At 40.5% G+C, this 27,040-nt stretch overlaps 1 protein-coding gene across 2 annotated transcripts in view; it reads right to left on the reverse strand.

Moving 5' to 3' along the window:
• Positions 1–27,040, reverse strand: part of atrn (attractin) — a 97,980-nt gene that overhangs the window by 36,092 nt on the left and 34,848 nt on the right. For both annotated transcript variants that reach the window (XM_077620386.1, XM_077620385.1), the window contains exons 12-24: positions 22,047–22,255; positions 18,797–18,918; positions 18,576–18,714; positions 15,263–15,444; positions 12,908–13,127; positions 12,659–12,844; positions 11,213–11,458; positions 10,997–11,134; positions 10,831–10,924; positions 8,019–8,071; positions 2,519–2,613; positions 2,364–2,442; positions 1,234–1,391 (exon numbers count right to left, since the gene is read on the reverse strand). In XM_077620386.1, the coding sequence (XP_077476512.1) occupies positions 1,234–1,391; positions 2,364–2,442; positions 2,519–2,613; positions 8,019–8,071; positions 10,831–10,924; positions 10,997–11,134; positions 11,213–11,458; positions 12,659–12,844; positions 12,908–13,127; positions 15,263–15,444; positions 18,576–18,714; positions 18,797–18,918; positions 22,047–22,255 (1,921 nt within the window). The remainder of the gene's footprint in view (positions 1–1,233; positions 1,392–2,363; positions 2,443–2,518; positions 2,614–8,018; positions 8,072–10,830; positions 10,925–10,996; positions 11,135–11,212; positions 11,459–12,658; positions 12,845–12,907; positions 13,128–15,262; positions 15,445–18,575; positions 18,715–18,796; positions 18,919–22,046; positions 22,256–27,040) is intronic.

The raw sequence follows: 27,040 nt of genomic DNA on the forward strand, positions 1-27,040 counted from the left end.
GCCCGGGTTAAAGCAACCCTAATTTGTCCATCACGGGCGTTAGAAGCCAGTGAGTTCAGAGTTGCCACGGGCAACAATAAAACTGTGCTATTGAACATATCAGCCACCCCCCAAAACAAATAGTTGTTCAGCATAAGCCAAGCGCACATGAAAACCTCAACACCACAGCGCCTTACAGTGGCGGCGTCAAGCAACAACCTCCGAAGGTAACTGTGGTGTCAGTGTGTGCAGTTGCTTATTATATTGGGGCAAATAGAGCCAATCCGGGAGAAGAAAGGTATAAAAATGTAAAACAAAATTAGAATTAAGTTTAGTGTAAGGTTAGATTAAACTTATTTTTGAGTGCGTATGCATCGTAATTGAAGTTCATTTAAATTTGTTTATGTTATGTTATAATAATAATAATCATCATCATCAGACATAGGCTTTGTCATCATCATTGACTCGACAAAAACCTAATTGTCATCATACCCAGCTGCGTAAGACGAAATTGGTGGTGCTTCTCCACAAAGTGCGCTTTCTCGGCAAAAGGCCCAAATAAGTAATAATTTCTATAAAAAAGTCTCTCCCTCGCTCTCTCTCTTTGCCCTCCGTGAAATCAAACTAATTTTAGTAATATTAAACATCTTAACCACTAGTTTTTTGTTACTTTGTTAATAGATTAGGTCGAATTAGAACAAATAAAAATGTTTTTCCAATCCAATATCCTGTTTTTGGCTTTTTTTTCATCTGGTATGCTCGTATCTCAAATTTGTCTCGTTTCTCAAGGCAAAAATTGGCTCTGAAATGTCCTTGTATCTCAAATTTCTCATATGTTGGGACACTCGTATGTATGTCAAATTGCCAAATATCGGCGCCGATAATCGTTCAATCTATATTCGGAGTTTGATAACTTAGATGCAGAAATGTGTGACAACTGTATTACGTTCTTTTTTTAAAAGTTTGTATTTCTGTATAGCACATTGTTTCAGCTGTGGTTGTTCTTCAATGGCTGCAGACTATAGTAAAAACAAACATTAAGTTTGCATACAATATTTACTTTTCTTTTGTAATTGATTTTAACTTAGTAATAAATTGCACTATGCTATGTGATCCAGCCTGATAATGATAATAATTATCTTTGCCATAATTTTTACAATTACTCCACTCCATCATTCAACTGAAGATAGAAAAATAGCTTGCGCTGTTTTGCTGTCGTTAAGCGACACTTGCGTTAACTAATAAACTTCTCACCTGTATCTTGATAGGCCAGGTGAAGTTGCTGACGTACACGAAGAAGGTGATGTTAGGACTGTTGCGGAAGTCAAAGTTCTCGTTGGAGAAGCTGTTCTTGAATTCTCTGATGTTGCTGCGTGACACAATAGGAACCTCCTCACCGCTTTGCGTGCCCGCTGGACCCGTCCACAACACAAACAAAATACTTTGTTAAGTCTTTCAGGGTCATTGATTATGATACACAAACAAAAGTGGGGATTCTTTTATTCTCCTGCTATGAATTTCAACCATTCTCACATGAATTGGGATTTTTTTTAAACCCAAATAGGGCACTCATTGAACTCATTGGCGCTAGACATCCAGTCCATTCCTTCTTTCATTTTCAACCAGTTCGTCACATCCAATCCATTTTGACTTATTTACAGTTGGGCAAATAAGTATTTAGTCAACCACCAATTGTGCAAGTTATCCTACTTGAAAATATTAGAGAGGCCTAATTTCATAAGTAGAGGTATGCCTGTTAATATATACATATATACATACACACGCACACGCACATACACACACCTACACTAACACCTACACTTAAACCTACACACACATACACACACACACATACACACACACATACACACACACATACACACACCCACACACACACCCACACATACACACAGACATACACATACACACACACATACACATACACACGCATACACACACATACACCTACACATACACACGCACATAAACATACACACACATACACACACATACACACACATACAAACACACACATACACACACCCACACACACACCCACACATACACACACATACACACATACACACATACACATACACACACACACACATACACACACATACACACACATACACACACATACACAAACACACATTTGGGACTGACGCTACTTTCCCAGGCCATAGTGGAAAAAGGGAGGGCTACCGAGACAACAACAACACATCAAAGGTATGTAGTGGAAACTGCAATGACTTTAGTATATTAATCACTTCGCGCAACTCGATCTGAATGTAGCATTTAATAGAGGTTCGTTGCTCCCATGGTTTAGGATTTCAGTACTTCACGGGTTTATTTGGAAAATCAAAACGAAGGTAGTCGCTTACCTGTGAAGCTGGAGGCCCATGTAATGTTCAAGTTGAAGTTCTTGGACGCATTGATGAACATGTCTAAATCGCGATTTGGCTAAGGAGGAAAGAGATGGAAATAATAGTCCTATGCAAAAAGCGACGCTCAAGACAGCGAAAAGTCCGCAACTCACCTCCTCGGGTGTGGCCACAAAGTTGATAGCTGTGTAATATCGGTCATCTTCCTGAGACAAGCTAAAGGTGAACTGGTAGTCGATCAGCAAGGTGTCTGGTAGAGCAAAAGTCAGCATTACATATTCCTGTTACATTCAAATTTTAAAATACTATTTTGTAAATATTTCAAAATTTTCCAGCATTTCAGATCCTTTGACGATAAGACAATTTTTTGACCAAAAACCTTAAAAACAATCCATTCATATGATTCGTATTCATGCTACATTCCATTAATAGTTTTAACTATTCACAAAATATTTCACAAATGACATATCTGATAAAAAAAAATCCCTAAAATAACCCTTAGACCATTTTTCCTGCTTATCTGAGGTCGGGTCACACAGGCGGCAGCTTCTGCAGGGAAGCACATCATGGTGTTTGGGTGAATCACGAAGTATTGAGATCAATTCGGTAAATTTAGAATATAATTGTTGTTTATAATATTGTTATTGTTTAAAATATTAAGTACGTGATTAATATGGGTCGGAAAGCGACAAGGGAGATGGGTTTGTTGCCAGACTGCAGAATGGAGATCGGAGGGTTGCCAGATGTGGGGTATGTGTGGATGCGTAGTGTGGGGGGCTGCCTGTGTTTGCTGCGATGGTCGGGGAGAGGCATGGTTTCTGTCCCAATTTGAGGGATATGGAAGGGTTGATGAGTGTAGAAGGGGAATTGTTGAAGATACGAGTTTTGTAAGTGAATAGAATAGAAAGTGTGGGAAAAGCAGCTGAAGGTGTGAGGAGAGTTGACTTGAGGTGCATAAAGTGGAGTTAAAATATTTTGTGTGCAGTGTTGATGCAGAAAATGACTCTTATCTTAAGTACACATCGTCTCTTTGGTGGGGGTGAGACGAGTCAATAGTAATTCAATAGGAATTCAGCCAGTAAATTTAGCTATCCTTGGGTGGGTTAGCTATTTGGTTGTTAATGATATCAAACATGAAAATGACAATGCAGAAATGGCATTCATCCAAATTATTAGGTAAATTGTTATTTAGATAAAATAAATAATTTAGGATAGGCATGATTTCCCTAGGACGGGAGAGGCATGGGATGTTTTCAGTGCACGGGAAACATTCCTTGTTTTGTCCTGAGCAGGTGAAATATGCTTTGGCGTGGGCCATATTAATGACTATTTGAATATTAATTATATACGGATTGCATAAGCATCGAACAATTGATGTCAACCAAATGACTTTGACCTATTTCCTTTGGGAATGATTATTGCTGATAGGACAGAAAAAGGTGATTAGCTGCCAAGAAGCCCAGACTGGGGATGGCGCTCTTCACCAGTGATGAAAATTTGCAGACCACTGATGTCTTATGAGTGTGAGCGTGAATGGTTGTCTGTCTTCTTGTGTTTTTGATTGGCTGGCCACCAAGATATAATCAATCGGTTAGATATCAAGGTGGAAAAGGATTTAGAAATTTGGAATCGATTTCTGAAATAGCCAATAAGCCCTTTTTCAGGGATGGCGGCAAAGGATTTGGAAATTTGAAATCGATTTCTGAAATCGCCAATAAGCCCCTTTTCAGGGATGCGGCAACAAATTATGGAAAAAATGTTTCGTCAAATGAAATTTTTGATGAAAATGCAGCAGCAGTACTCCAAATGCTAAACTTGAAGTGGAGGAACAAATAATCTGCTATGCGAAATGGGGAATTTGGAAGCACTGATAAAAGACAAAAAACAAAAAAACAAAGACAGTGATGATATGAAATTCCAAATCATCCGGGAGTTTGACTCCTTGAAAAGGAGATCTTTGAATACCCCCGTGATAGTTAAACTGTCCACGCTGTGGCCCTTTGTAGAATAGTTTGAACATCACCAAGTTAAATCAAAGTCCTCTATCAGGTTAAATCCTCCCTAAACTAAAGAAAATTGAGTTTATTGTTGTGATATTTTCATTGGTTAGTGTGCAAATGTGCAAGCAAATGTGTACATAAAATTTGATGATGATTCATTTATCTGACATAAAACCATCTTACAAAATGATATGTGGTGTCTAAATACAGTGTGGCAAATAAGTATTTAGTCAACCACCAATTGTGCAAGTTATCCTACTTGAAAAGATTAGAGGCCTGTAATTGTCAACATGGGTAAACCTCAACCTTGAGAGACAGAATGTGGGGGAAAAAGAGAAAATCACATTGTTTGATTTTTAAAGAATCTATTTGCAAATCATGGTGGAAAATAAGTATTTGGTCAATACCAAAAGATAAATAAAAAATAAAATAAAATCAGACTTAGGCTTGTCATCATCATTGACTAGACAAAAACCTAATTGTCATCATACCCTGCTGCGTATGACGAAATTGAAGGTGCTTCTCCACAAAGTGCACTATTCTCAGGCAAGAGCCCAACCAAGTGATAGTTTCAGACTTGCTGGCATTCTGCCGTGATGGATACATCGCATCACCTCCCGAGCGCAACCAACTCCCGGCGACTGCGAAAGGTTTGCCTCACCGATGCCAACAAAGAATAAAATGGATCACTTACCTCCCACTGTCTGCCTACTTACCCAGTCAGCCAGCAGGAGGCAGATCGTCGCCCAACGTCCTTCATCTTTCCTCACCCCGAAGTTGTTACACAGAGGGGATTGTGTGTCGTGCTACTGCAATTTAGAGTCCTGATGGCTGTGGGAAAGAAGCTGTCCTTAAACCTCTTTGTCCGTGCCTTGTGAGACCAGTAGCGCCTGCCAGAGGGAAGCAGCTGGAATAGGTCGTGACCAGGGTGGTCCGGGTCCCCAACAATGGTCCCGGCTCTGCTGAGGTAACGAGGGCTGGCAATATCCTCCAGTGAGGGCAGAGAGCAGCCGACGATCCTCTGGGCAGTGTTGATCACTCTCTGCATGGCCTTTTTGTCTGCTGCCGTGCTTCCAGCGTACCACACTGTGATGCCGTATGCCAGGATGCTCTCCACAGTGACTTTATAGAAGGTTACCAGAAGCTTAGTGTCCCAGTTGTTCCTCCTGAGTACCCTCAGGAAATGGAGTCGTTTCTGGGCCTTCTTCACTACTGCCGTGGTGTTTGTGGACCAGGAGAGCTTGTCCGTTACGTGGACCCCCAGGAATTTAAAGGACTGGACCCTGTCTACACGAACTCCATTTATGAGGAGTGGGGCCAGATCTGTGCTCTGTTTGCGGAAGTCCAGGATTATTTCTTTAGTTTTTGTGTTGTTCAGTGTGAGGTTGTTCATCAAGCACCACGAAGACAGTTTGTTGACCTCGTCTCTATAGGCCGCCTCATCCCCTCCTGAGATGAGTCCGACCACAGTGGTGTCATCAGCAAATTTGATGATGTAGTTGGACCGGTGGGTTGGTGTACAGTCATAAGTGTACAGGGAGTACAGAAGAGGACTCAGTACACAGCCTTGAGGGGAGCCAGTGCTCAGTGTAATGGAGGAAGAAAGGTGGGAACCAAGTCTAACAGTTTGTGGTCGGTTGGTTAGGAAGTTCTTTATCCAACAGCAGATGGAGGAGGATAGTCCGAGGTGGGAGAGTTTGTTAGTCAGAATGTCCGGTTTCATGGTGTTGAAGGCTGAGCTATAGTCAATGAAAAGCATCCTCACGTAATTCCCATTATGTTCCAGGTGGCTCAATGCTGTATGTAGAGCAATGGTGATAGCATCCTCAGTGGACCTGTTAGCTCTATAAGCAAACTGGTGAGGGTCAACTGAGGGAGAGATTGTATTCCTGATATGGCGGGCTATCAACTTTTCAAAGCACTTCATGATCACAGGCGTGAGAGCAACAGGCCTATAATCATTCATGCTGTCGATGGTTGGCTTTTTGGGGACAGGAATAATGGTGGCAGATTTCAGGCAGGATGGAATGATGGATTGTTGCAGGGAACAATTGAAGATTTTTGTGAAGACTCCAGCCAGCTGGTCAGCACAGGCTTTGAGCACCTTCCCAGGTACTCCATCAGGTCCAGCAGCCTTCCTGGTATTCACAGACCGCATTTCCAGTCTCACTTCCTCTTCCTGGAACTTCAGTGTATTGCTGCAGGGTATCATCTCGATATTTTGTTATGTACCCTTTGTTGGCAAAAACGGAGACCAAATGTTTTCTGTAACTCTTCACAACCTTTTCACAGACTGTTGCTGGTATTTTGGCCCATTCCTTCATGCAGATCTCTTCTAGAACAGTGATGTTTTGGGGCTGTTGTTGGGCAACATGGACATTCAACTCCCTCTACAGATTTTCTATGGGGTTGAGATCTGGAGACTGGCTAGGCCACTCCAGGACCTTGAAATGCTTCTTACAAAGCCACTCCTTTGTTGCCCTGGCTGTGTGTCATTGTGATCATTGTCATGCTGAAAGACCCAGCCACGTCTCATCTTCAATGTCCTTGCTGATGGAAGGAGATTTTAACTCAAAATCTCTCGATACATGGCCCCATTCATTCTTTCCTGTACACAGATCAATCGTCCTGGTCCCTTTGCTATAAAACAGCCCCAAAGCATGATGTTTCCACCCCCATGCTTCACAGTGGGTATGGTGTTCTTCGGATGCAATTCGGTATTCTTTCTCCTTCAAACACGATAACCTGTGTTTCTACCAAAAAGTTCTATTTTGGTTTCATCTGACCATAACACATTCTCCCAGTCCTCTTCTGGATCATACAAATGCTCTCTAGCGAACCGCAGACAGGCCTGGATATGTACAGGCTTCAGCAAGGGAACACGTCTGGCAGTGCACGATTTGAGTCCCTGGCGGCGCATTGTGTTACTGATAGTAGCCTTTGTTACTGTGGTCCCAGCTCTCTGTAGGTCATTCACTAGGTCCCCCTGTGTGGTTCTGAGATTTTTGCTAACCGTTCTTGTTATTATTTTAATGCCATGGGGTGAGATCTTGCCTGGAGCCCCAGATCGAGGGAGATTATCAGTGGTCTTGTATGTCTTCCATTTTCTAATAATTGCTCCCACAGTTGATTTCTTTACGCCAAGCGTTTTACCTATTGCAGATTCAGTCTTCCCAGTCTACAATTTTGTCTCTGGTGTCCTTGGACAGCTCTTTGGTCTTGACCATAGTGGAGTTTGGAGTGTGAGAGACTGAGGTTGTGGACAGGTGTCTTTTATACCGATAATGAGTTAAAATAGATGCTATTTAATACAGGTAACGAGTGGAGACCTCGTTAAACCTCGTTACAAGACCTCTTTGACAGCCAGAAATCTTGCTTGTTTGTAGGTGACCAAATACTATTTTTTCACTCTAGTTAGGAAATAAATTCTATAAAAATCAAACAATGTGATTTTCTGTTTTTTTTCTACATTCTGTCTCTCATGGTTGAGGTTTACCCATGTTGACAATTACAGGCCTCTCTAATCTTTTCAAGTAGAAGAACTTGCACAACTAAATACTTATTTGCCCCACTGTAATTACCTAATAAATTGTCTTTTTCAACCAAATTAATTGAAATTCCATCATTAATGATGGTTGGTTTGAACGGTACTTACAGTAGCAAGTGCCTTTGAGCGGGTTGCCTTGGTAACGGTTCTCCAGCTCACAACTGGAAAACAAAGTCAAAAGTAAACACCCAAGTTAAGGGATAAATAAAAATCATGGTTACTTCGTTCTGCTCCACTGAAGCAAAAAACAAAAGATGAGCATGAACATTATTTGTTCAGTGTGTGTTAAAAAGTAATCACAATCCATCCACGGGCGTTAATGAACAGATGCGTAATGTCCGACCCGCTGTGCGCCAGCAAGCTTTTCTCAGCGTGTGGCCGGCAAAAATCAAGCTGGGCCTTGAAATGATGCCCACCGTGGCACTTATTTAATGGCCACGCGTGACAAAAATGCACAGTGTGGACCACGGGGAGGTATGAATTTCCACCACAATAGAAGAAAACATGAACACAACCACATAAAACAAAACATAACAGAAAACAGGACAGTACATACTGTCAAATTAAAATTAATTCATTAATTATACATCTTATTTCATTCCTTTATTCATTTGTTTTCTCTACTGCTTATCCTAACAAGGGTGACGGGGCTGTCCTAGTTAACTACGGGGGTAGACGGAGTACATCCTGAATTAGTCGCCAGCTAATCGCAGGACACAATGAGTCAAACACCCACCCTTATGGACAATTTATAGCACGGGTGGCCAACTCTGGTCCTTGAGAGCCGCTATCCGGTCTGTTTTCCATTTCGGCCTCCTCTACCATACCTGAATCAAATGACAACTCGTCAGCAAGCTGTCCAGAAACTTGATACCGATCCCAATTATTTGATTCAGGTGTGTTAGTAAAAAAAATTACAGGTTGTCCTCAAATGAGGACAGTGGGTTAAGGACATTTTCAATAAGGCTGCTCTTTGCACAGAAAAAAAAAAGAAAAGAAAATGCCAGGGAGAATTCACTTGGATCTTTGAGTGGGTCGGCTATGTGTTGTATTACATCTCGTAATCGCTTATTTTGGCCATGTTATTGTCCTTTTGTGTTCATGCTCCGTGTTAGCCTCTATTGCTAACATGCTAAAAACACGTTTCCTCGTTATCCTCCTCTTCTCCTGGGCGTTGGTCTGGAACAAGCGTTCATCTCGCAGCAGCGCCCCCGTTCTCAGTGGAGTTCGGGTGGTGTAATTACAGTTTAAAATTATTGAATTTTTCTCGAAAGTTTTTCATATTATCGTTGACAAAAATTATTTCAGGATATTTAGCGTTGATTTATCGCCCAGCTCGAAGTACAAATCAGAAGAAAAAAAACTCATCATGCCAGCTTCACGGCCGTATCTACGGCATAAATCCCTCATAATGCTGTTTTTTTATTCATAGGGTTCCCACGCGCCTACTGTCCTCGGAAAAGGATATTGTAGCCGTCTTCCGAATGTTCGCTGCTTCTTTCTTGGTAAAACACACGGTACATTCATTTTTGCCGCAATGGCGTGCTACGTCTTTAGCATAGCAACGTCACTTTTTCGGTCACTGTGATCATGTCTCATTCTTTCTTGGGTTCATTGGCGCTTAGGAGGCATTTTCAAGGACGATTCGAAATTCAAACAAAACTGGAATAAGCTCGGTGTAGTGTTTCTCCACAGGTAATGAGTGTTATTTGAAATATAATATGAAGAAACCAGGAAATGGCAAGACGTCGTCCTTCTTGGACTTTTATATTATTTGGGCGTCATTCTTCTAGGGTAAGATATCGCATCTTCAGAGTGCCACCCAAGTCAGCGCCAAGGAAGCGCAGCCTTGACTCCCCCCATTTTTTAATCCCATCTTCCACTTGCGAGTTTCAGCATGGATTTTGACATTTTATGAAGTTTTTTTTATACTCAATATAAAAAAAACACGATGTGCTGAAGCCGGGAAGTGGTCAAGAGTCAGAGTACACTACGCAAAAGTTAGTGATATTTTTCGAATTCTTGCTAGGCATAAAAAGCCATTCAAAGATGGTAACATTGTGAAGGAACCCACTCAAACTGGTATTTTTTTCAATTTTGTTCATATTAAGGTAAGGTATGTCTATTACTCATCACGCATTATTATGGGAAAGTGCTTGCATGTACAGTATGATAGTGTGACAGAGGCATTGAGGACAATCTGATGTCCAGTGGGTTGTTTGATGATAACAAAGATGCTAAGTTTACCTACTGGAGTGGAGAAAAAATGTGTTTCGCATTGGCGGTGTTGAATTGGAATACCCCAAGGTGGGCTTCTTAAAAAGCAGTTATTAGGTCAAAACATTTAAAATAATAACGGTTTGAGTGCAATTAGATGGATAAAAACTAATGCAAAATAACATATCTGTTTAAAATAAGGAAACTACATTTTGACTGCATTAAGTAAATTGTTAAAATCAAAAAATCATTTGCTAAATAATATTTTTTTTGTATTATGGCGAGACATCTCATCCATTTGAACTTGGAGAAAGTAGCAACTGCTGCTTGTCTGCAAAAAGCACTAAATGTACAAAGTTTACTCACTTATCAGCCAAGAATGTTAAATTCATGATGTGAAGATGTGAAAGCTGTCAAGTTGAGAAGCAAAAAAATATCATGGTAAAAATAGAAACTTATCCAGCTAAAATAAGAAATTCATCATGTGCAAATGTGAAACTTTTCACATTACAAACTGAAAGTAAAAATTAATATTGTAATAATGGATATCCATCACACTATAATGCTAAAATATTTTGATCATTCTAAAATGTGGAATTTATCATGTAAATGTGTGAAAATTATCATGTTAAAGAGAGTGCTAAAATATCACAGTCCAAATGTATTGGATGTCTATTACCAATGATGCCAGACAAGAACTTACAGATGGCAGCGGTCTCCTTTGACGCCTTTGGTCGTACAGAAACATTTGCCATTGCTGGGGTTGCACATGCTGGCATGCCCGTTACACTTGCACGCTGTGGCCAAAAAAAAAGGTGCAGTTAATGGGTAAAGAATAAGATGTGCCTTTTTAAGAGCGGTCTACTGACGTTGGCAGCCGCCGCCGTTGGTAGGGTCACCGTAAAAACCCGAGACGCAGCTCTCGCAGTGACGTCCAGTGGTCAGGTCTTCGCACTTTTCGCACACACTCTGGTTGACGCACCGGCTGTGACCATTGCACTGACACGCTGAAGGAAGGAGGGCAAGTGCAACTTGAAAATTATGTGCATGTTTCATTGTGGTATTAAAAGGGGTTTTAGCCTAACCTGGGCAGTGTATGAAGGACCAGTTGTAGAGGGCCTCGGCGGGGCACATGCTAGTGTTAAGGGCGGGAGGCGGGTCGGCGGGCAGGCCTGGTAGAGTGGACGGCGCTGGCACCGAGGTTTGGAAGGGGCCTCGGTACGAACCCTCCATGCACTGGCCTTTGCCTGTGTTGCTGGCATCCGTGCACCATCCGCAGCCTGGGTGTTCCAAACACTGGCCGCAAGTGCGGTAGCCTGAACAGTTCTCCGCTGTTCCACACAATTCACAATCAACAGTTTCATTGCCATTGACAGTTTTCCTGTCGCTATAACAAATTTTAGTGGGCAAAAAATGATGAAAACTCATCAAAAGCAATCGTTGTTGGATCAACGTTGTTGTGTAATGTTCTTAATCTCATAATTTAATGATTTTTATTCCTAATATTTCTTAAATCTCCTAATATGGCGTGAAAAGCAATGTTGTGCTCACCCAGACTTTACATGCCCTTGAAACCAAACAATTTCCGTTTCACGCAATGTAAAAACAAGAAAAGAACTTAAATCTCGTAATATTACGACGTTTTTTTACTCCCAATAGTTTTGTGGTCACAGCCTTTACGTCAGGTGGTGACACGTGTTACTCAAAATGCATACATTATGTAAATCGACTTCATTTTTCTTGTGAAAATAAATTTAAGATATTACTTTTTTGGTACTCGAACGTAAAATCTGATTATTTACGCTTTCCTTTTTTAAAATGTAAAATCTGATTATTTACGCATTCCTTTTTTTAAATGTAAAATCTGATTATTTACTTTCATTTTTTTAAATGTAAACTAAATTAACTTGTTTCAAAACATTTTTAAAAACTAATGGTTTTGTTTCCTTTTCATTTCTTTAGTATTTTTTTAATCAATCAAATATCTTCCCCTTTTTTGTATTTTTGTATAAAGTTTTATTATTTTAATTTACATAGAATAAAGAATCATTTACAGAATAAATAAATAGTAAAATGTAGTTTTTCCCTGTTATAATTTTGATGAAAAATGTGAATTGATTAAAAAAAAACTAAAATGGGAACACTTATATTTGCTTTTTTAAACAAAAATTTTAACAAAAAAAATTTAATTAAGATATTTACTGTTCTCTTCCCCCATTTTTCTTTAAAAATGTAAACAAAAAGAAAAAATATGAGCATATTAGCTGTTAAGAGGCTCAAAATGTTTTAGATTAACTTTGTCTCAACAATTCATTGATCTTAGATGTTGATTCATTTGATTTTCGATTAGTCAATGAATAATCGAGACACAGACATAGCGGTCCTACGACAATATGGCCCCCGAGAATCGAATTTGACATTCCTGGTTTAAACGCTGATTGAAGATGCAATGAAACAGTTTTATGACAGCTGGATGAAATTTGAAAGCCGTAGGCGGCAACGTTTGCAAATATTTGACAAAGTGGGCTTACGCGGACAGGTGCTCAAGGTGTACCACTCCATGCACTGGCTGTACGGGAAGGATGCCACGTAGGCGTTGGACTCCACACATTGCTTCATGTTGCTGCACCACATGCAATCGGAGCTGCTGCTGGTGCACTCACCACAGGTGGCACGCATGGCACAGGGCGTGCGGCACTGTTTGGCGCTGTAGTTGGCTGTGGTAAAACAGTGTGTGAGAGTGCCGAGCGGAGGGTCAGTCGGGCGGCTTTCGTACCCACCTGGGCGCTCGCAGAGGCTTCCGTTGACGGGGCTGATGCAGGTCTGAGCCTTGAGCCCGCTGGAGGCAGCTTCAGCCAGGTAGCCGCAGAAGCCAGCATCACTGGGTTCGCCCGGCAGCCACTGCAGTGACGTGTTGGTGAACGGGGACATGTCCTCCCAGCACCAGTAGGACACATTGATCTTGCGAAGGCCCACCCAGGGAGTCACCATCGCCTTGTGCTAAAAAGTAGTGACAACAAAATCTTTTAAACTCAACTTATACACTGTCAGGGCTTTTTAATGTTTCTAAAGACAAATAAATCATTGTATGCTATATATTCACTTTACTATTTGGTTAATTTACTATACTGCTGTCAGATAAACACATTAATAATGGCATTAATGCAAATCCCCTTAGACGACTTTTTTTTTTGCGTGATTTATTCTGGCCCATGCCACTTCCAGTAGTTTAAACCTGATGACAGCTTGCACACGCCCCTGTCCGCCAGCCTTGACCTGGCAAACCAGAATAAAACTGGTTTTCAAGCAAAAATTAATTTTGTGGTTAAAAGGCAAAAATAGGGGACGTTGAGGCGACATGATGAGCGTGCACCCGCCTTGCATTATGGTTGTTTTCAGGCATTTTTGGATGAAAATACAACAACTACGAATCTTTGAGTGGTTTGCACCACTCTTGTGGCCACCCGAGGGGTACTGTTTGCAGGCAAAAGCACGCGGTGGATCAGGGTGAAAACCTTTTCACCAAAACATAACTTGGGTCCAAGTTAATGTCAGTTTAATGACTGGAACACCAATTACAGGTATCCCTCGCTATAACGCCGTTTACTTTTCACGATTTCGCTACTTCACGGATTTACATCGTGCATAGTGTTCTGCATTCTGATTGGCTAAAAAGTCACTCCGCTTCTTCTCTACCTGTACGTCAATAATGTTGCAGTTTAATATGTACAGGTACGTAAAGCAGCTTGCCAAATTAACATTACGTACGTGCAAATTCTCTTGCAATTTCGAGTTTCTCTAAAACCCATAATGTTGACAAAACGCTCTGGACCGACAAAAGCACCTGCAGCAGCGCCCAAAAGGCAGTGGAAGATGCTATCTATCGCAGATAAAGTTAATCTCCGCAATATGAAAGCCTTCTGTTCTCATTGATGATTAAAATCATTTGTTGAAAAAAACGTTTCTAAAGTACAGTACTTTTATTAGTGAAACAAATGATTAAGCCTGTAAAATGGTTTGTTCTTTCTTTTCCATGTATAATAGAGTATTTAATTGTATAATAATTGTTAAAAAAATGGTTTCTACTTCACAGATTATGCAAGGGTATGCTGTTTCGCGATACACGTCAAATCCAGTTGATTGGGGAGGGCTGGTGGTCAATAAAATGTTTTGTTTTTAACTTGTTCTTTATTTTTAATTTACTAGATTTTATTCATTTATTTTAATTAAATTTAAAAAAACTAATTTTTATTTTGTCGATTCATTTATACATATATTTGCGTATTTATTTATTTGATCATGTTTGAGTACATCACGGGATAGTGCAGTGGTTCTTTTCACTGACTTCGATGCGGGCAGAGTGGGTGAGATGGCGTGTGATTCTATGTGTGCTACGACTGACGAGCGACCAATCTAGGGTGTAGTCCACCCTTTGCTCTAAGTCTGCTACAAAGAGACTCCAGTTTCCCAAAACCCTGACAAGGATAAGCGGTGTAGAAAATGAATTATTAAATTAATGAAAGAACGTATCAGAACCATGAATTCATTTGGTGATTTGAACAGCCAATATGTACAAATTCAAAATTTGGTGAAATATTAATTAATTGGCTGCCATTGACGGAAATACAGGTAGGATGGTTGGTAGCGAATCAACATGTGTTCATTCACTGCCCCAACTTCAAATGAATTAATAAAAAAAACTAATTTAATTCCACAGCACAAGGATGAAAAGAGCCACGATTGGGCATCTATTGTTGTTAATAGCACTGAAAGAGTAAAATGCTGCACTCTTTCATCGCAGAAGCACTTTTTATTTCAAGACATACCGGAACATTTTAGCCATGTACAAAAATAACCTTAGTTTCCTCTGATAACAATCAAAACAACAAGAAGAAACCACACCAGAGGAAACTTTTTCTGGACGTCAATTTCACGGCCATGAAAGCGCACTATCGGTAAACCTTTCCCTTCTCCAAATCAATTTCTGTGGATCCTTCATGCCGGTAAACAAAGTAAAGACCTCCATTTCGGTCAAAAGCCATCCCAATCACGCTTTGCGGTTCCACTCCAATTCTAGGATTGATTGATCGTGTCAAGAATTGGAGCTACTAAGAAGCCAATCATGTGACTTTTACCTCCACACTCATGATCTGCAGCTCTTTCAGGACAAAGTCCACCTTCTTCTGAGTGGTAAGAGATGCCAGCACAGCATTCTGGCTGCGGCACGCCAGCTTGGCATTATCGTAGGAGTCTTTGGCCGTCAGGAACTTAAGACACGAGTTGCCAACCAGGTGCCAGCTCTCGCCACAAACATTCTCTGTAAAGACACACACCCATTTCAGTTTATTAGTGATCCATGTTCCGGATTTGAAGTAAGTTTAATTCATTCACTGCCAATGTTCCCTCTAAGCTGCGCAATTGCGCACTACTCTCATCTTCTCTGCGCACAGCAAATCATATGGAGCGCACAAAATAAAATACAATTTTTTTCCCCCCATGATGGCGCCGTTCATGCGGCAGCCAGTGGCAGCAGCTCCGTCCACTCTTATGTTTTTCGTGTTTTACAGCCCTTCTATCTTTTTTTTTAAATACATTTTAATATTTCTTAATACATTCCTTTTTACTTTACTATGCAAATAGAAGAACAAGCGGTGAAATCGGGTGAGAACTGTCTCAATCTGCTGTGTGTGTGGTTGTGTGCGTGCGTGTGTCTAGTATGTGTGATTGTTTGTCTTCAACCTACACAATGGACTATAGTAAATGGAATTTAGTCCTCAGCTACAATCTTACATATATATATGTTCATTAACATGAATATAAATATGTTCATTAATATAGGGATATCCCTTATTAAATGAATTAAAGCAAATTCATGGAAAAATATTGCATATAAATGGAAACTTGACTATCTCAAGTTCAGCAGAAAAGTCATATGAACGAGAATGAGAAGTGAGAAGGACAGATGTGTAAAATAAGGTAAAATTTAAGTCGGATTTGTGCATATTCTAATGGCATTTATGAAGATGTTTTATTCATAGATATTTTTTCATTCATTTTCTGAACCGCTCTATCCACTTTATCACTTGCAGGGGGTGCTGGAGCCTATCCCTGCTGACTTTGGGCCAGGGGCGGGGGACACCCTGTATCGGTGCCCAGCCGATCGCAGGGCTCAAGGAGACGGACAGCCATGGACACTCAGACCCATACCTAGGGGCAATTTTAGAGTGTCCAATCAGCCTACAATGCATCTTTTGGGGATGTGGGAGGAAAACGGAGTACTCAGAGAAAACCCACGCAGGCCCAGGGAGAATATGCAAATTCAACAAAGGTGGACCGACCTGGATTTGACCCCAGAGCTGTGAGGCCGACGCGCGAACCACTCATCTGCCGGGCCGCCCATTCATAGATATTAATCATTACATTTTATTATTACTAAATCATTTGTGTAGTAGACATGCACCTGCTTATGGCAGGTGTGATACTGGTGTGTGCCCATAGCGAGCAATGATGATGTTGCTCACACCGGTACTCAGTGTGCTCAGGGAGGTTGTCTTTCTGCCCAGACAAACAAAAAATTAGAGGGAACATTGTTCACTGCCAATGACAGCGATAGACATCAAATGGATCATAACTCATTCACCACCAAAAAGGTATAAACAATATTGTTTATGATGTTCAATTGCTCATAACTAAAGTCTGAAAAAGGGTATATACAAACTTATGAGGAAAGATGAGAATCATTTTTTTTCCTTATGCGATCGTGTAACTATAAAAAAGAAATATCCTGTGGCACTTGAAACCATGGGATGACTTGTGACATACCATGATTACTCACATATAAGCATCCCGATTCACAATTTTCACCTCCATATTCATGGTTTTAATAGGGAGTACAAATGTGTTACTTTGATGGGAAAATCGTAAGAAAAATCATCACGTGGAATTTCTAAGATACTGTATGAATCAAATCACATTATTAGGGTCAATATCATAAGGAAGTTAATATGCCTGTGTTTGTAAATGCAAAGTATCAAATTATTCAATTTGAAAAAAGAAATAAGTCTATCTTGATGAGAACCTGATGCTTTTTAATGACAGAAATTACAACTTTCTTAACAGAAATTTAAGATGTTGTGGCGGCCAAATTGCTTGGAATGCCGAAATATCTCGATTTTTTTCGATGGTTCATATTACTGCAATAGTTGTCACTTTCGAACAAGAAATAAAAAGAAAAAAAATCAAAGCGGAATTTTGTTTTATTTCATAATCACAAATGTACAATCATTTCCTTTCTGTGTTCCGAAATGGTGTTGCCTGGACGTAGACAAATTCAAACAGGAAGTAACGTAGTACAACCAGGAACTGTGTCTAGGATTCACCAAGTCTTAGGGTGCAATAATTGCATGAGATACACATTACGCAAATATCAAGGCCGATATTTTAACATCGACCTCAAGACCTACGATCAGCCTTAACAACTATTGGGATGTGCTGACATGGTAAACACAACGAACACATCAAGGCTACTCGCATCTAGCCAAACAGAGCACGTTTAACTATGGTAAGAAGGCGACACCGTGAGCGAGCAGTGACAGGCACAAGTCAGTTTTTCGCGTTTTGTGCAAGATACGTTTTTTTCTTCTTCTTGAATTTCATTTATAGACATCAAAATAAATGTTGTTTAGTGTTTTATTGGTTTATCTTTTCTCTATTTTTAAATAAATGACCATATCGGTCACATTGTATTGCGTTATGACGTTTCGTCTTTGTCACCTTGCAGTTTTGTGCATGTCGCATTTTTTATGCGCATATAAGCCATACCCTGGATTCAGTCATCTTTTTTAGAGCGACAAATGTGGCTTATATGCGAGAAAATAAGGTATGTTTGGTAGTGAATAAGGATGACCCGATGCTGATTTTTGACTTCCGATCTGATCCCCTTTTTTTTCAAGGTTTTGCCGACACTGATCAGATGGCAGAATTTTTTCATCCAGCAAAAATAATGCAAAGTATTATTCATTCATTCATTTTCTGTACTGCTTATCCTCCCAAGGATTGCCTGGGGTGCTGGAGCATATCCCAGCTGACTTCAGGCACCAGCCGGAGGACACCCTGAATTGGTTGCCAGCCAACCCCAACCCAACTCGATCACCGGGGCACCGCAAAAAAATATGTAACCGTTAAATGACAAATAAAATTCCATGTCCGATACTCCAAAAATAGCTTTATCGGGCGTCGATACCGATACTGAGTCAGGGCATCACCACTAGACCAAAACTTTTTGCAGCCCCTTATCACGCATCAGATTGTAATCTTATTGTGGGTCACGCGTATTTTAAAGTACAATAAGTATCTAAATTCTTTTAGACTTTTGGCGACAACGTAAGACTCAAAATAATTTGGAGCCGCATTACCGACATGTCTTGGTTGACTAGCGTGGACACATACCTGGTAACGATATGCACTCCTGGTTGCGCAGTTCCCATTGGCAGTTCTGGTCTTCGGCGCAACTCTTGCAGCTGGTCTTTTTGTTGCACACGTAGGACGGGATGTCTTTTGGACAGCTGTCAAAGTCCACCACAGGACCCTTGTGTGTGTGTGTGTGGAGGGGCGGGGTAGGGGTCAATACGAGGGCACTACAATGGTGCTGACGGTTTGGCGATGGTTACCGATGCGGAGGTACAGTTGCTCCCCAAGGAAAGGCACTGCACCGAGCACCACTGGCAGCCGTTGGTGTTTGCAGTGCAACTATAACAGTCTGTGTACTGGTCGCAGCGCTCATTGTCGGCATCTAGGAAAACAATGCGCGTCAATAAATTTCATCATCTGGACCAGGAACAAAAGCCGCACTTCCGCAGGTAGACGGAAAGCTTAGATACAGAAATAAAAGATATGCAACTTAAAGGACATCATCTGTTAGATTAAGTAGCCTTGATTAGCATTAATGAATTAAGTAGCACTGATTTGCCTTTCCGGGGTACATGCCACAACCAGAGTCGCTTGAGGTATGCTAAAGCACATTTTTGAAGAAGGTGCTGTGGACTGATTAAATTAAAATTGAGTTATTTGGTGGCCAAGACAAGAGAGGCTGCTTATGATTTCAGCACACTGTCTTTCTCGTCGCATCTCCCTCGTGCAAAGATCTCTACGAGCACTGGACGGAGGGTTGCATTTTTTCCTTGTTTTTTTTTTTGCGTTAGTCAGTGCAAAATTAAGGGAAACACAATGGGTCCAAAGCAAGCCGGTGCAATGAAGGGTCGTGCGTAGAAAAGCCATAGATGACAATCGATATTAAGCACGAAATAATTGAAAATCATGAGTAATGTACGCGTGTCTGAGCTGGCTCGCCAATACGTATGGAGAAGCAGGAAGTTCGGCTCCAAAGTGGAATACACAGCCATTGCACAAGAAAGTTTAAATTTAGTGTAACGTAATATTAAAACTTTTTTAAGTGTGTGTATAGGATTCCCAGTTAAACTTAAAGTCCATGTTATGTTGCGAGCACATCCGTCAAGTCTCTCTCTCTCTCACCGCGTTGTACTGAAAAATGTCTCATTTTAGTATTAAACATCATAACCACTAGTTATTTGTTACTCTGTTAGTAGATGGTGAATTACAATTAAAATGTGTTTCCATTGTAATATCCTGTTTTTGGTGGGGGGGGTTTCAGAGGGTGGGAACGAATTATTTTGTATTTAGTTCATTTCTATGGGAAACGTTGATTTGACATACGAGTAAATTGACATACGAGCTCATATATGTATATATGTGTATGTATATATATAGTTGTGGTCAAAGGTTTACATACACTTGTGAAGAACATAATGTTATGACTCTTGAGTTTCCAGTTATTTATACAACTCTGATTTTTCTCTATTAGAGTGATTGGAACAGATACTTCTTTGTCACAAAAACATTCATGAAGTTTGGTTCTTTTATGACTTTATTATGGGTGAACAGAAAAAGTGATCAAATGTGCTGGGTCAAAAATATACATAAAGCAGCGCTAATATTTGGTAACATGTCCCTTGGCCATTTTCATTTCAATTAGGCACTTTTGGTAGCCATCCACAAGCTTCTGGTTGAAACTTTGGCCACTCCTCTTGAGAGAATTGGTGCAGTTCAGTTAAATTTGATGGCTTTCTGACATGGACTTGTTTCTTCAGCATTGTCCACAAGTTCTCAATGGGGTTTAAGTCAGGACTTTGGGAAGGCCATTCGAAAACCTTAATTCTAGCCTGATTTAGCCATTCCATTACCTCTTTTGATGTGTGTTTGGGGTCATTGTCCTGTTGGAACACCCAACTGTGCCCAAGACCGAATCTTCAGGCTGATGACTTTAGGTTATCTTGAAGATAACTTTGAAGGTAAATCCTCCTTCTTCATAATCCCATTTACTCTTTGTAAAGCACCAGTTCCGTTGGCAGAAAAACAGCCCCACAGCATAATACTACCACAACCGTGCTTGACGGTAGGCATTGTGTCCTTGGGGTTAAAGGCCTCACCTTTTCTCCTCCCAACATATTGCTGGGCATTGTGGCCAAACAGCTTGATTTCTGTTTCGTCTGACCACAGAACTTTCCTCCAGAAGGTCTTATCTTTGTCCATGTGACCAGCAGCAAACTTTAGTCGAGCCTTAAGGTGCCGCTTTTGGAGCAAGGGCTTCCTTCTTGCACGGCAGCCTCTCAGTCCATGGAGATGCAAAACACGCTTGACTGTGGACACTGACACCTGTGTTCAGGAAAGCTTCTAATTCTTGGCAGATCTGCTTTTTGGTGATTCTCGGTTGAATCTTCACCCTCCTGACCAATTTTCTCTCAGCAGTAGGTGATCGTTTGCGTTTTCTTCCTGATCGTGGCAGTGACAAAACAGTGCCATGCACTTTATACTTACAATTGTTTGCACTGTTGCTCGTGGGACCTGCAGCTGCTTTGAAATGGCTCCAAGTGACTTTCCTGACTTGTTCAAGTCAAGGATTCGCTTTTTCAGATCCATGCTGAGCTCCTTTGACTTTCCCATTTTAGCGTTTATCGGCGTTTGCATCCAATGAGCCCTATTTTAATGGCCTCAGAGAAGTCACCAGCTGTAGTCACTCAATCACTTACAAGAATTCAAGAGGCCATGCTATGAAGCTCATTTCACTGACACAACTTTCTAAGTCACCAAAATTGCTAATTCGTGTTGCTGTACGTATATTTTTGACCCGGCAGATTTGATCACTTTTTCTGTTAACCCATTATAAAGTCATAAAAGAACCAAACTTCATGAATGTTTTTGTGACAAAGAAGTATCTGTTCCAATCACTCCATCAGAGAAAAATCAGAGTTGTAGAAATAACTGGAAACTCAAGAGAGCCATCACATTATGTTCTTCACAAGTGTATGTAAACCTTTGACCACAACTGTGTATGTATATATATATATATATATATATATATATATATATATATATATATATTTGCACATATATATAAATAGATATTTATATATTTTCTAAATATCTGCTTTTGGTTGAGAACATTGATATTTTTACATAATAATCAAAGGCCATCTTTCCTCAGTGCATTTTTTAATTGCCATTAATAGCAACTAATTAACCCGCCATGTAAGAGTAAATGCACAAATGTTTCAGTATGGTATTGCCAAATGTCAAGGCAAATGTCATTGACAGCTATCGGCACCAGATCCATTTCTACTGGCACAATTGAAATTTAATTATCATATTTCTGTGCCATTGACAGCGACAGACGTTCAATCCATTTTGTGCAGGAGGTCATCTTTCTCCTATCCTATCGCAGGCGTTAATGGCATTCATTGGGCAACTCTGGTTCATCTGTAACCCTTATTAGCAACTAATTAGTTAACTTTTTTAACTTGCTTTTGGAAATATTGCAAAGATGGCCTCTGTGGAGCCACCTACATGATCTAGTGTTGCAGGAAGTGGGTACGACATCGGGGTTTCCATCCCAGGACATGCAGGCGGCCCGGCTGGCATTCCACAGGCAGTGCAGGCCGGGAGAGGCCCGAGCGCATAAGGCTGCGCTGGAGAAGGCTGAGCAGTGTGGCGATGTGTACGCCAACATGTCATTTAGGAGAAGGCTGTTGAAGCCTCCCAACACGTACATCACCCTGCAAGACAAAATATTGCTATAATTGAATTGTTTGAGTGCCATTAACATTGTAGATTGTGTTAGATATCCGATCTTTTGTCCCTTCGCATCCTTCTGTTGTGAACTTTAATGAGTTTGACCAGTACCGGTCCGCAGACCGGTGGTTGGGGACCACTGTTTTACGGGGTAGTATAGGGAATCTTGGATTAGAATTGGGCATTTACATGTAAGATGCAACTCTACTTGTGAAAAAATTCAAGTACCAAAACCACTTTTAAACCAAATTAATTTCATAAGTAAAGGTACCACTGTTTAGCGCGTCAGCCTCACAGTGGGAGTCCTAGGTTCAAATCCAGATCAGTCCACCGGTGTGGAGTTTGCATATTGTCCCCGGGCCTGCGTGGGTTTTCTACGGGTACTCCGGTTTCCTCCCATATTCCAAAGACATGCATGCATGGTAGGCTGATTGGGCACTCTAAATTACCCCTAGGTATGAATGCGAGCGTGAATGGTTGTTTGGCTCCTTGTGCCCTGCGACTCATCAGTTTCCTGTGCACACAACAACACTCTCCCTTCAAACATTTCGCTTGAAAAAGATGGAGTACGCATGCTATGCAATAGAGGGCAGTGCAGTTTCACAACGGCAGACCCGATACATACACTTCCTTGAAAACATCCTCCTCAGCTCAGGTGGCCAGTCCATACAACCGACATTGTTTTTTAACATTACTGGCGGCCAATTGTATTGTTTTTTTGTTTGGACAGACAAAAATGAAAATCTCTTCCTCACGTTACACTGAATTACAAAACGGTAAAATATTGACGTAACGTTGACTGAGAAGCATTCCAATCTAACTGCACATATCCAAGAAGAACACTGGATTTTTTTATCCTTGCGCTACTTGTAAATACAGTGTTTCTTGTGTATTAACTTGACATGTAAGTGTGTGTGCATGTGAGAAAAGGATAATAAAAGAAATTTGAGACGTACTGAATTTATTTATACTACACATCATTCATTCATCTTCCGTAACACGCATTTTCGTCAGGGTTGCGTGGGTTGCCGGAGGCTATCCCAGCTGACTTCGGGCGAAAGACAGGCTACACCCTAGACCAGTCGCCAAATAGCCATAGGCCCCACAGAGAGACAAACGACCATTCACACTCACAATCATACCGCGCCCAGTGGGAATCGACCCCACACCTTCCTGGACTGGAGTCAGGTGGGTGAACCACTACATCATCAGGCGGCAGTGATACAACACAATTATCGAGAAATAAAAAGAATAATATATATTTTTTGTATTTGTTAACAAAAAAGAGCCAGCAAATACTGAAGAAATTCAAAACTTTTGTCCTCATCATATTATTCATTAATATTATTGCTGCTCACCGTCAGCTATCAAGTGTGAACTATTAGAACGTGAGGCTTTCCCACAACAAAATAGTTGCAGTTTGGTGTTGTAGTGTCCCAATGCAATCCAGCCGTGAGCCGCACTACTCACATTTCAGAAAATGTGAGAGGGAAAAAAATAGACAAGTATATGAATACAAATGTTCCATCTGACTATAAGCCACAGGTGTCTAAGTCCGTATACAGGATATGTATGCCAGGCAGAAATATTTAATTGACCAAAAATCTTTATTAAACAAATGAATTAAAAATAAACAGTCCTCCTCATTCACCTGGGGGAACTAGATGCCACAAGTTCTCGACTCTAGTTAGATACTTTGAACACACTTGAGAAAATTGTCCTGCATAAAAAATATAAACATAAATAAGCTGCTTCTTTAAAAAGCCACAGGGTACTGTCAAGTCAACTAAGCGGAAGATACATCTGCCCCCCTCCAGACCAACAGGGGGCAGAAAAACCCCAATGAGGCTAACCTCTCCACACTTCCTGCCTGAGGTCGCAGACAGTACAGTGGTACCTCGAGATACGAGCTTAATTCGTTCCGGGACTGAGCTCGGGGAGACTCTTTGCACCGGTGAATCGTAATATAACATAAACACACATTTAAATGAAATTGGATTACGATGCAGACACACTCAAAAATAAGTTGAATCTAACCTTACACTAAACTTAATTCTAATTTTGTTTTACAAAACCTTTTGTTTTTCCAGCCGGGTTGGCTGTTTGCCCCGCCTCCACCCTGACTTTCTCTATCGATGTATTCTTTTGTATTCCCTTCAAAATATTCCGAAAATGATGCACACAAATGTCCTCACAATAGGATAACGCACGACCACTTGCCAACGAGAAGTAATATATACTCCTAGTACTAGCGATCGCTACGCCATTCGCGCTGAGTGACGGAAAAAAACACTGAAAAAAATGCAACGCTCCGCCCAGTGCTCGTAGATATCTGTTATACACAAAAGAGATGCGGCAAAAAAGACAGTGCGCTACAATGATAAACAGCCTCTCATGTCTTGGCCACCTGGCTTTCTCATATCTCAAAATTTTTCTTGTATCTAGAGATAGTTATTTGCTCAAAATTTTACTCGTATCTCGAAATGCTCGTATGTCGGGGTGCTCGTACGTCGAGGTACCACTGTACATCAGCTCGAGTCTAGCACTAGACAAGACAGGCAACTAAAGAACCAAAGACAGTCAGTTCCCGGTCATACGCAATTGGTAGGATCAGACTTGAGTACCGCTTTGGATCCCACTTGATTAATACTCAATTTGTTTCACTCAACCATAGGTTGTATTCTTTGTGTTCCCTTTAACTTTGGATTACTCATCAATCTCAGTAAAGTGTTTGGTTTACTCAATCAGCTAATGTACTCATTCACTTCTACTCTATCACTTTGAACACTCTACTGCATTTCTGTAGTGAATTTAAGATGTGACTAGTAAACTCAAGAGTAATACTTTGATCTACTAGGTAACTTGAATTTAGAATGATGTCACATGCTTCCTTCTTTCCTCTTCTTCAAGGTTTTCAACCTAATCACTTCCTATCACCCTAAACTACAATAAACTGTAAAAATGGAGGAAGAATTTGAGTTGTTCATGCGTTGAGAAGATCGGGGCCTTTTTCAAGTTGGGGCAAAAATTGAGGGAATTACACAACCACTTGACAGGTACAAACAGAGAGAAAGCAAAAGCAACAACAAAAAAATACAGTACAGTGTACCTTCGTCTATTTGTGGTTCAGCATTAGTTACTACACTCATTTGTGGATTTTCATGCAACATAACTCATACATTCGTCTGAGACGAATGCTCACTTGCATTTTTTAAAAACGTTTCTTTTGCAAAAATATAGTTAGAGTTCTGGAGGGAACATTTTGTCTTATGGAAAACCCATGTTTAGTTTTCTTTGGCCTATGGCAGGGGTGCGCAACTACGATCCCCAAGGGCCTCCTACCCAGTCTGTTTGATAAAACAATCAACCTTGAAATAGGTAAATAAATCAAGATTTTATTGTCCTAAAACTCTTAACCTCTCAATTATTACTTTTAAATTATTTTTAATCCTTTTTGCGCAAATTAATCAATCAGTTGTTCAATAAAATAAAACCCATTGAGAATATTTTTGCTGTGGTTTGAAATGACCCAAAATTAACAAGTGACAGGGAAATGGCCAAAATATTTACAAGAAATGGCATGTGGGCTTTACCAGCTATCAGAGCATCTCATACAATTTCTCCAGACATTGCATTTTCTACTTGTATTGTATATTTGAAAAAAAAAATTAATTAGTGGCAAATGAAAACTTATTTTTAGACAGAGTGCTTATACTTGGAAAACAATTTATTGGCATGGCAGCCCGGTGGTTGAGAGATCAAGGTTTCAATCCCAAGTTCTGACCTTCCTGTGTGTATTCTCCGGGTACTCAGATTTCCTCCCACATCCCAAAAACATGCACGGTAGGAACACTCTAAATTTCCCCTAGGTATGAGTGTGAAAGTGAATGGTTGTTTGTCTCCTTGTGCCCTGCGCTTGGCTGGCCATCAATGCCGGGTGTCCCACGCCTAGTGCCCATAGATGGCTAGGATAGACTCCAGCACCCCCTGCGACACTTGTGTGGATAAGTGGTATGGAAAATGAATATTTGAATTTTTTGCACCTCAAGTCTAATTGTAATGTTTTTTTCAGACTATTGATTGAAAAATAATTATAAAAGGTTCACAGAGATCCATAACTATTTAAAATGTGAACATAAAATAATAGTGGTTTGTCCTGGCACAGTTGAAACCCAGGAGGTTTTAAAATTGTAGGATTCAGAAGGGAGAAAAATTAGTAAAAACAGCAGACAACAATTTATTTTTCATGCGACAAGTGTACTAAATTGAAAGTGCTTCAGTGGTTTCAGTGATGACGCCAAGAGATGTGACCCAAAGGACCCCAATAATTGAGTGTTAATTAGCCCACACCTAATCTTGCAAAATATACAGCCAGGAGTCCTTCAAAAGTCATTCACCAGAAAAATTGATGTCATTAAAATAGGATGCGACTCACATTAAAAGTGACTGAGGAAGATGCTATCATGAAAATTGTGTGTTTTTTGTCATTTCAACACTTTTAAAAATTACAAAAGGTCATTGAAGTCTTTTAAAAACATTGTTAGGCTGTTGTGAATCTGAGTATTATTAAGAGTATGCATGCACAAGGGAATCTAATGAAAAGAAATGATTAAAGCGGCAATAGAGGTGACGTCGGCGCCACAGTGTTGTGGCAACATGATGCGTTCGGTACTCAGCTCTCTCAGAGCCATATGCCCACATTAAAAAAAAAACTATATGGCCTGTGAGCCATAGGTACCCCCTACTCCCAGACTCGGGTTGGTTCGTGG

This window comes from Stigmatopora argus, chromosome 15, assembly GCF_051989625.1.
Source record: "Stigmatopora argus isolate UIUO_Sarg chromosome 15, RoL_Sarg_1.0, whole genome shotgun sequence".
Lineage (NCBI taxonomy): Eukaryota > Metazoa > Chordata > Actinopteri > Syngnathiformes > Syngnathidae > Stigmatopora > Stigmatopora argus.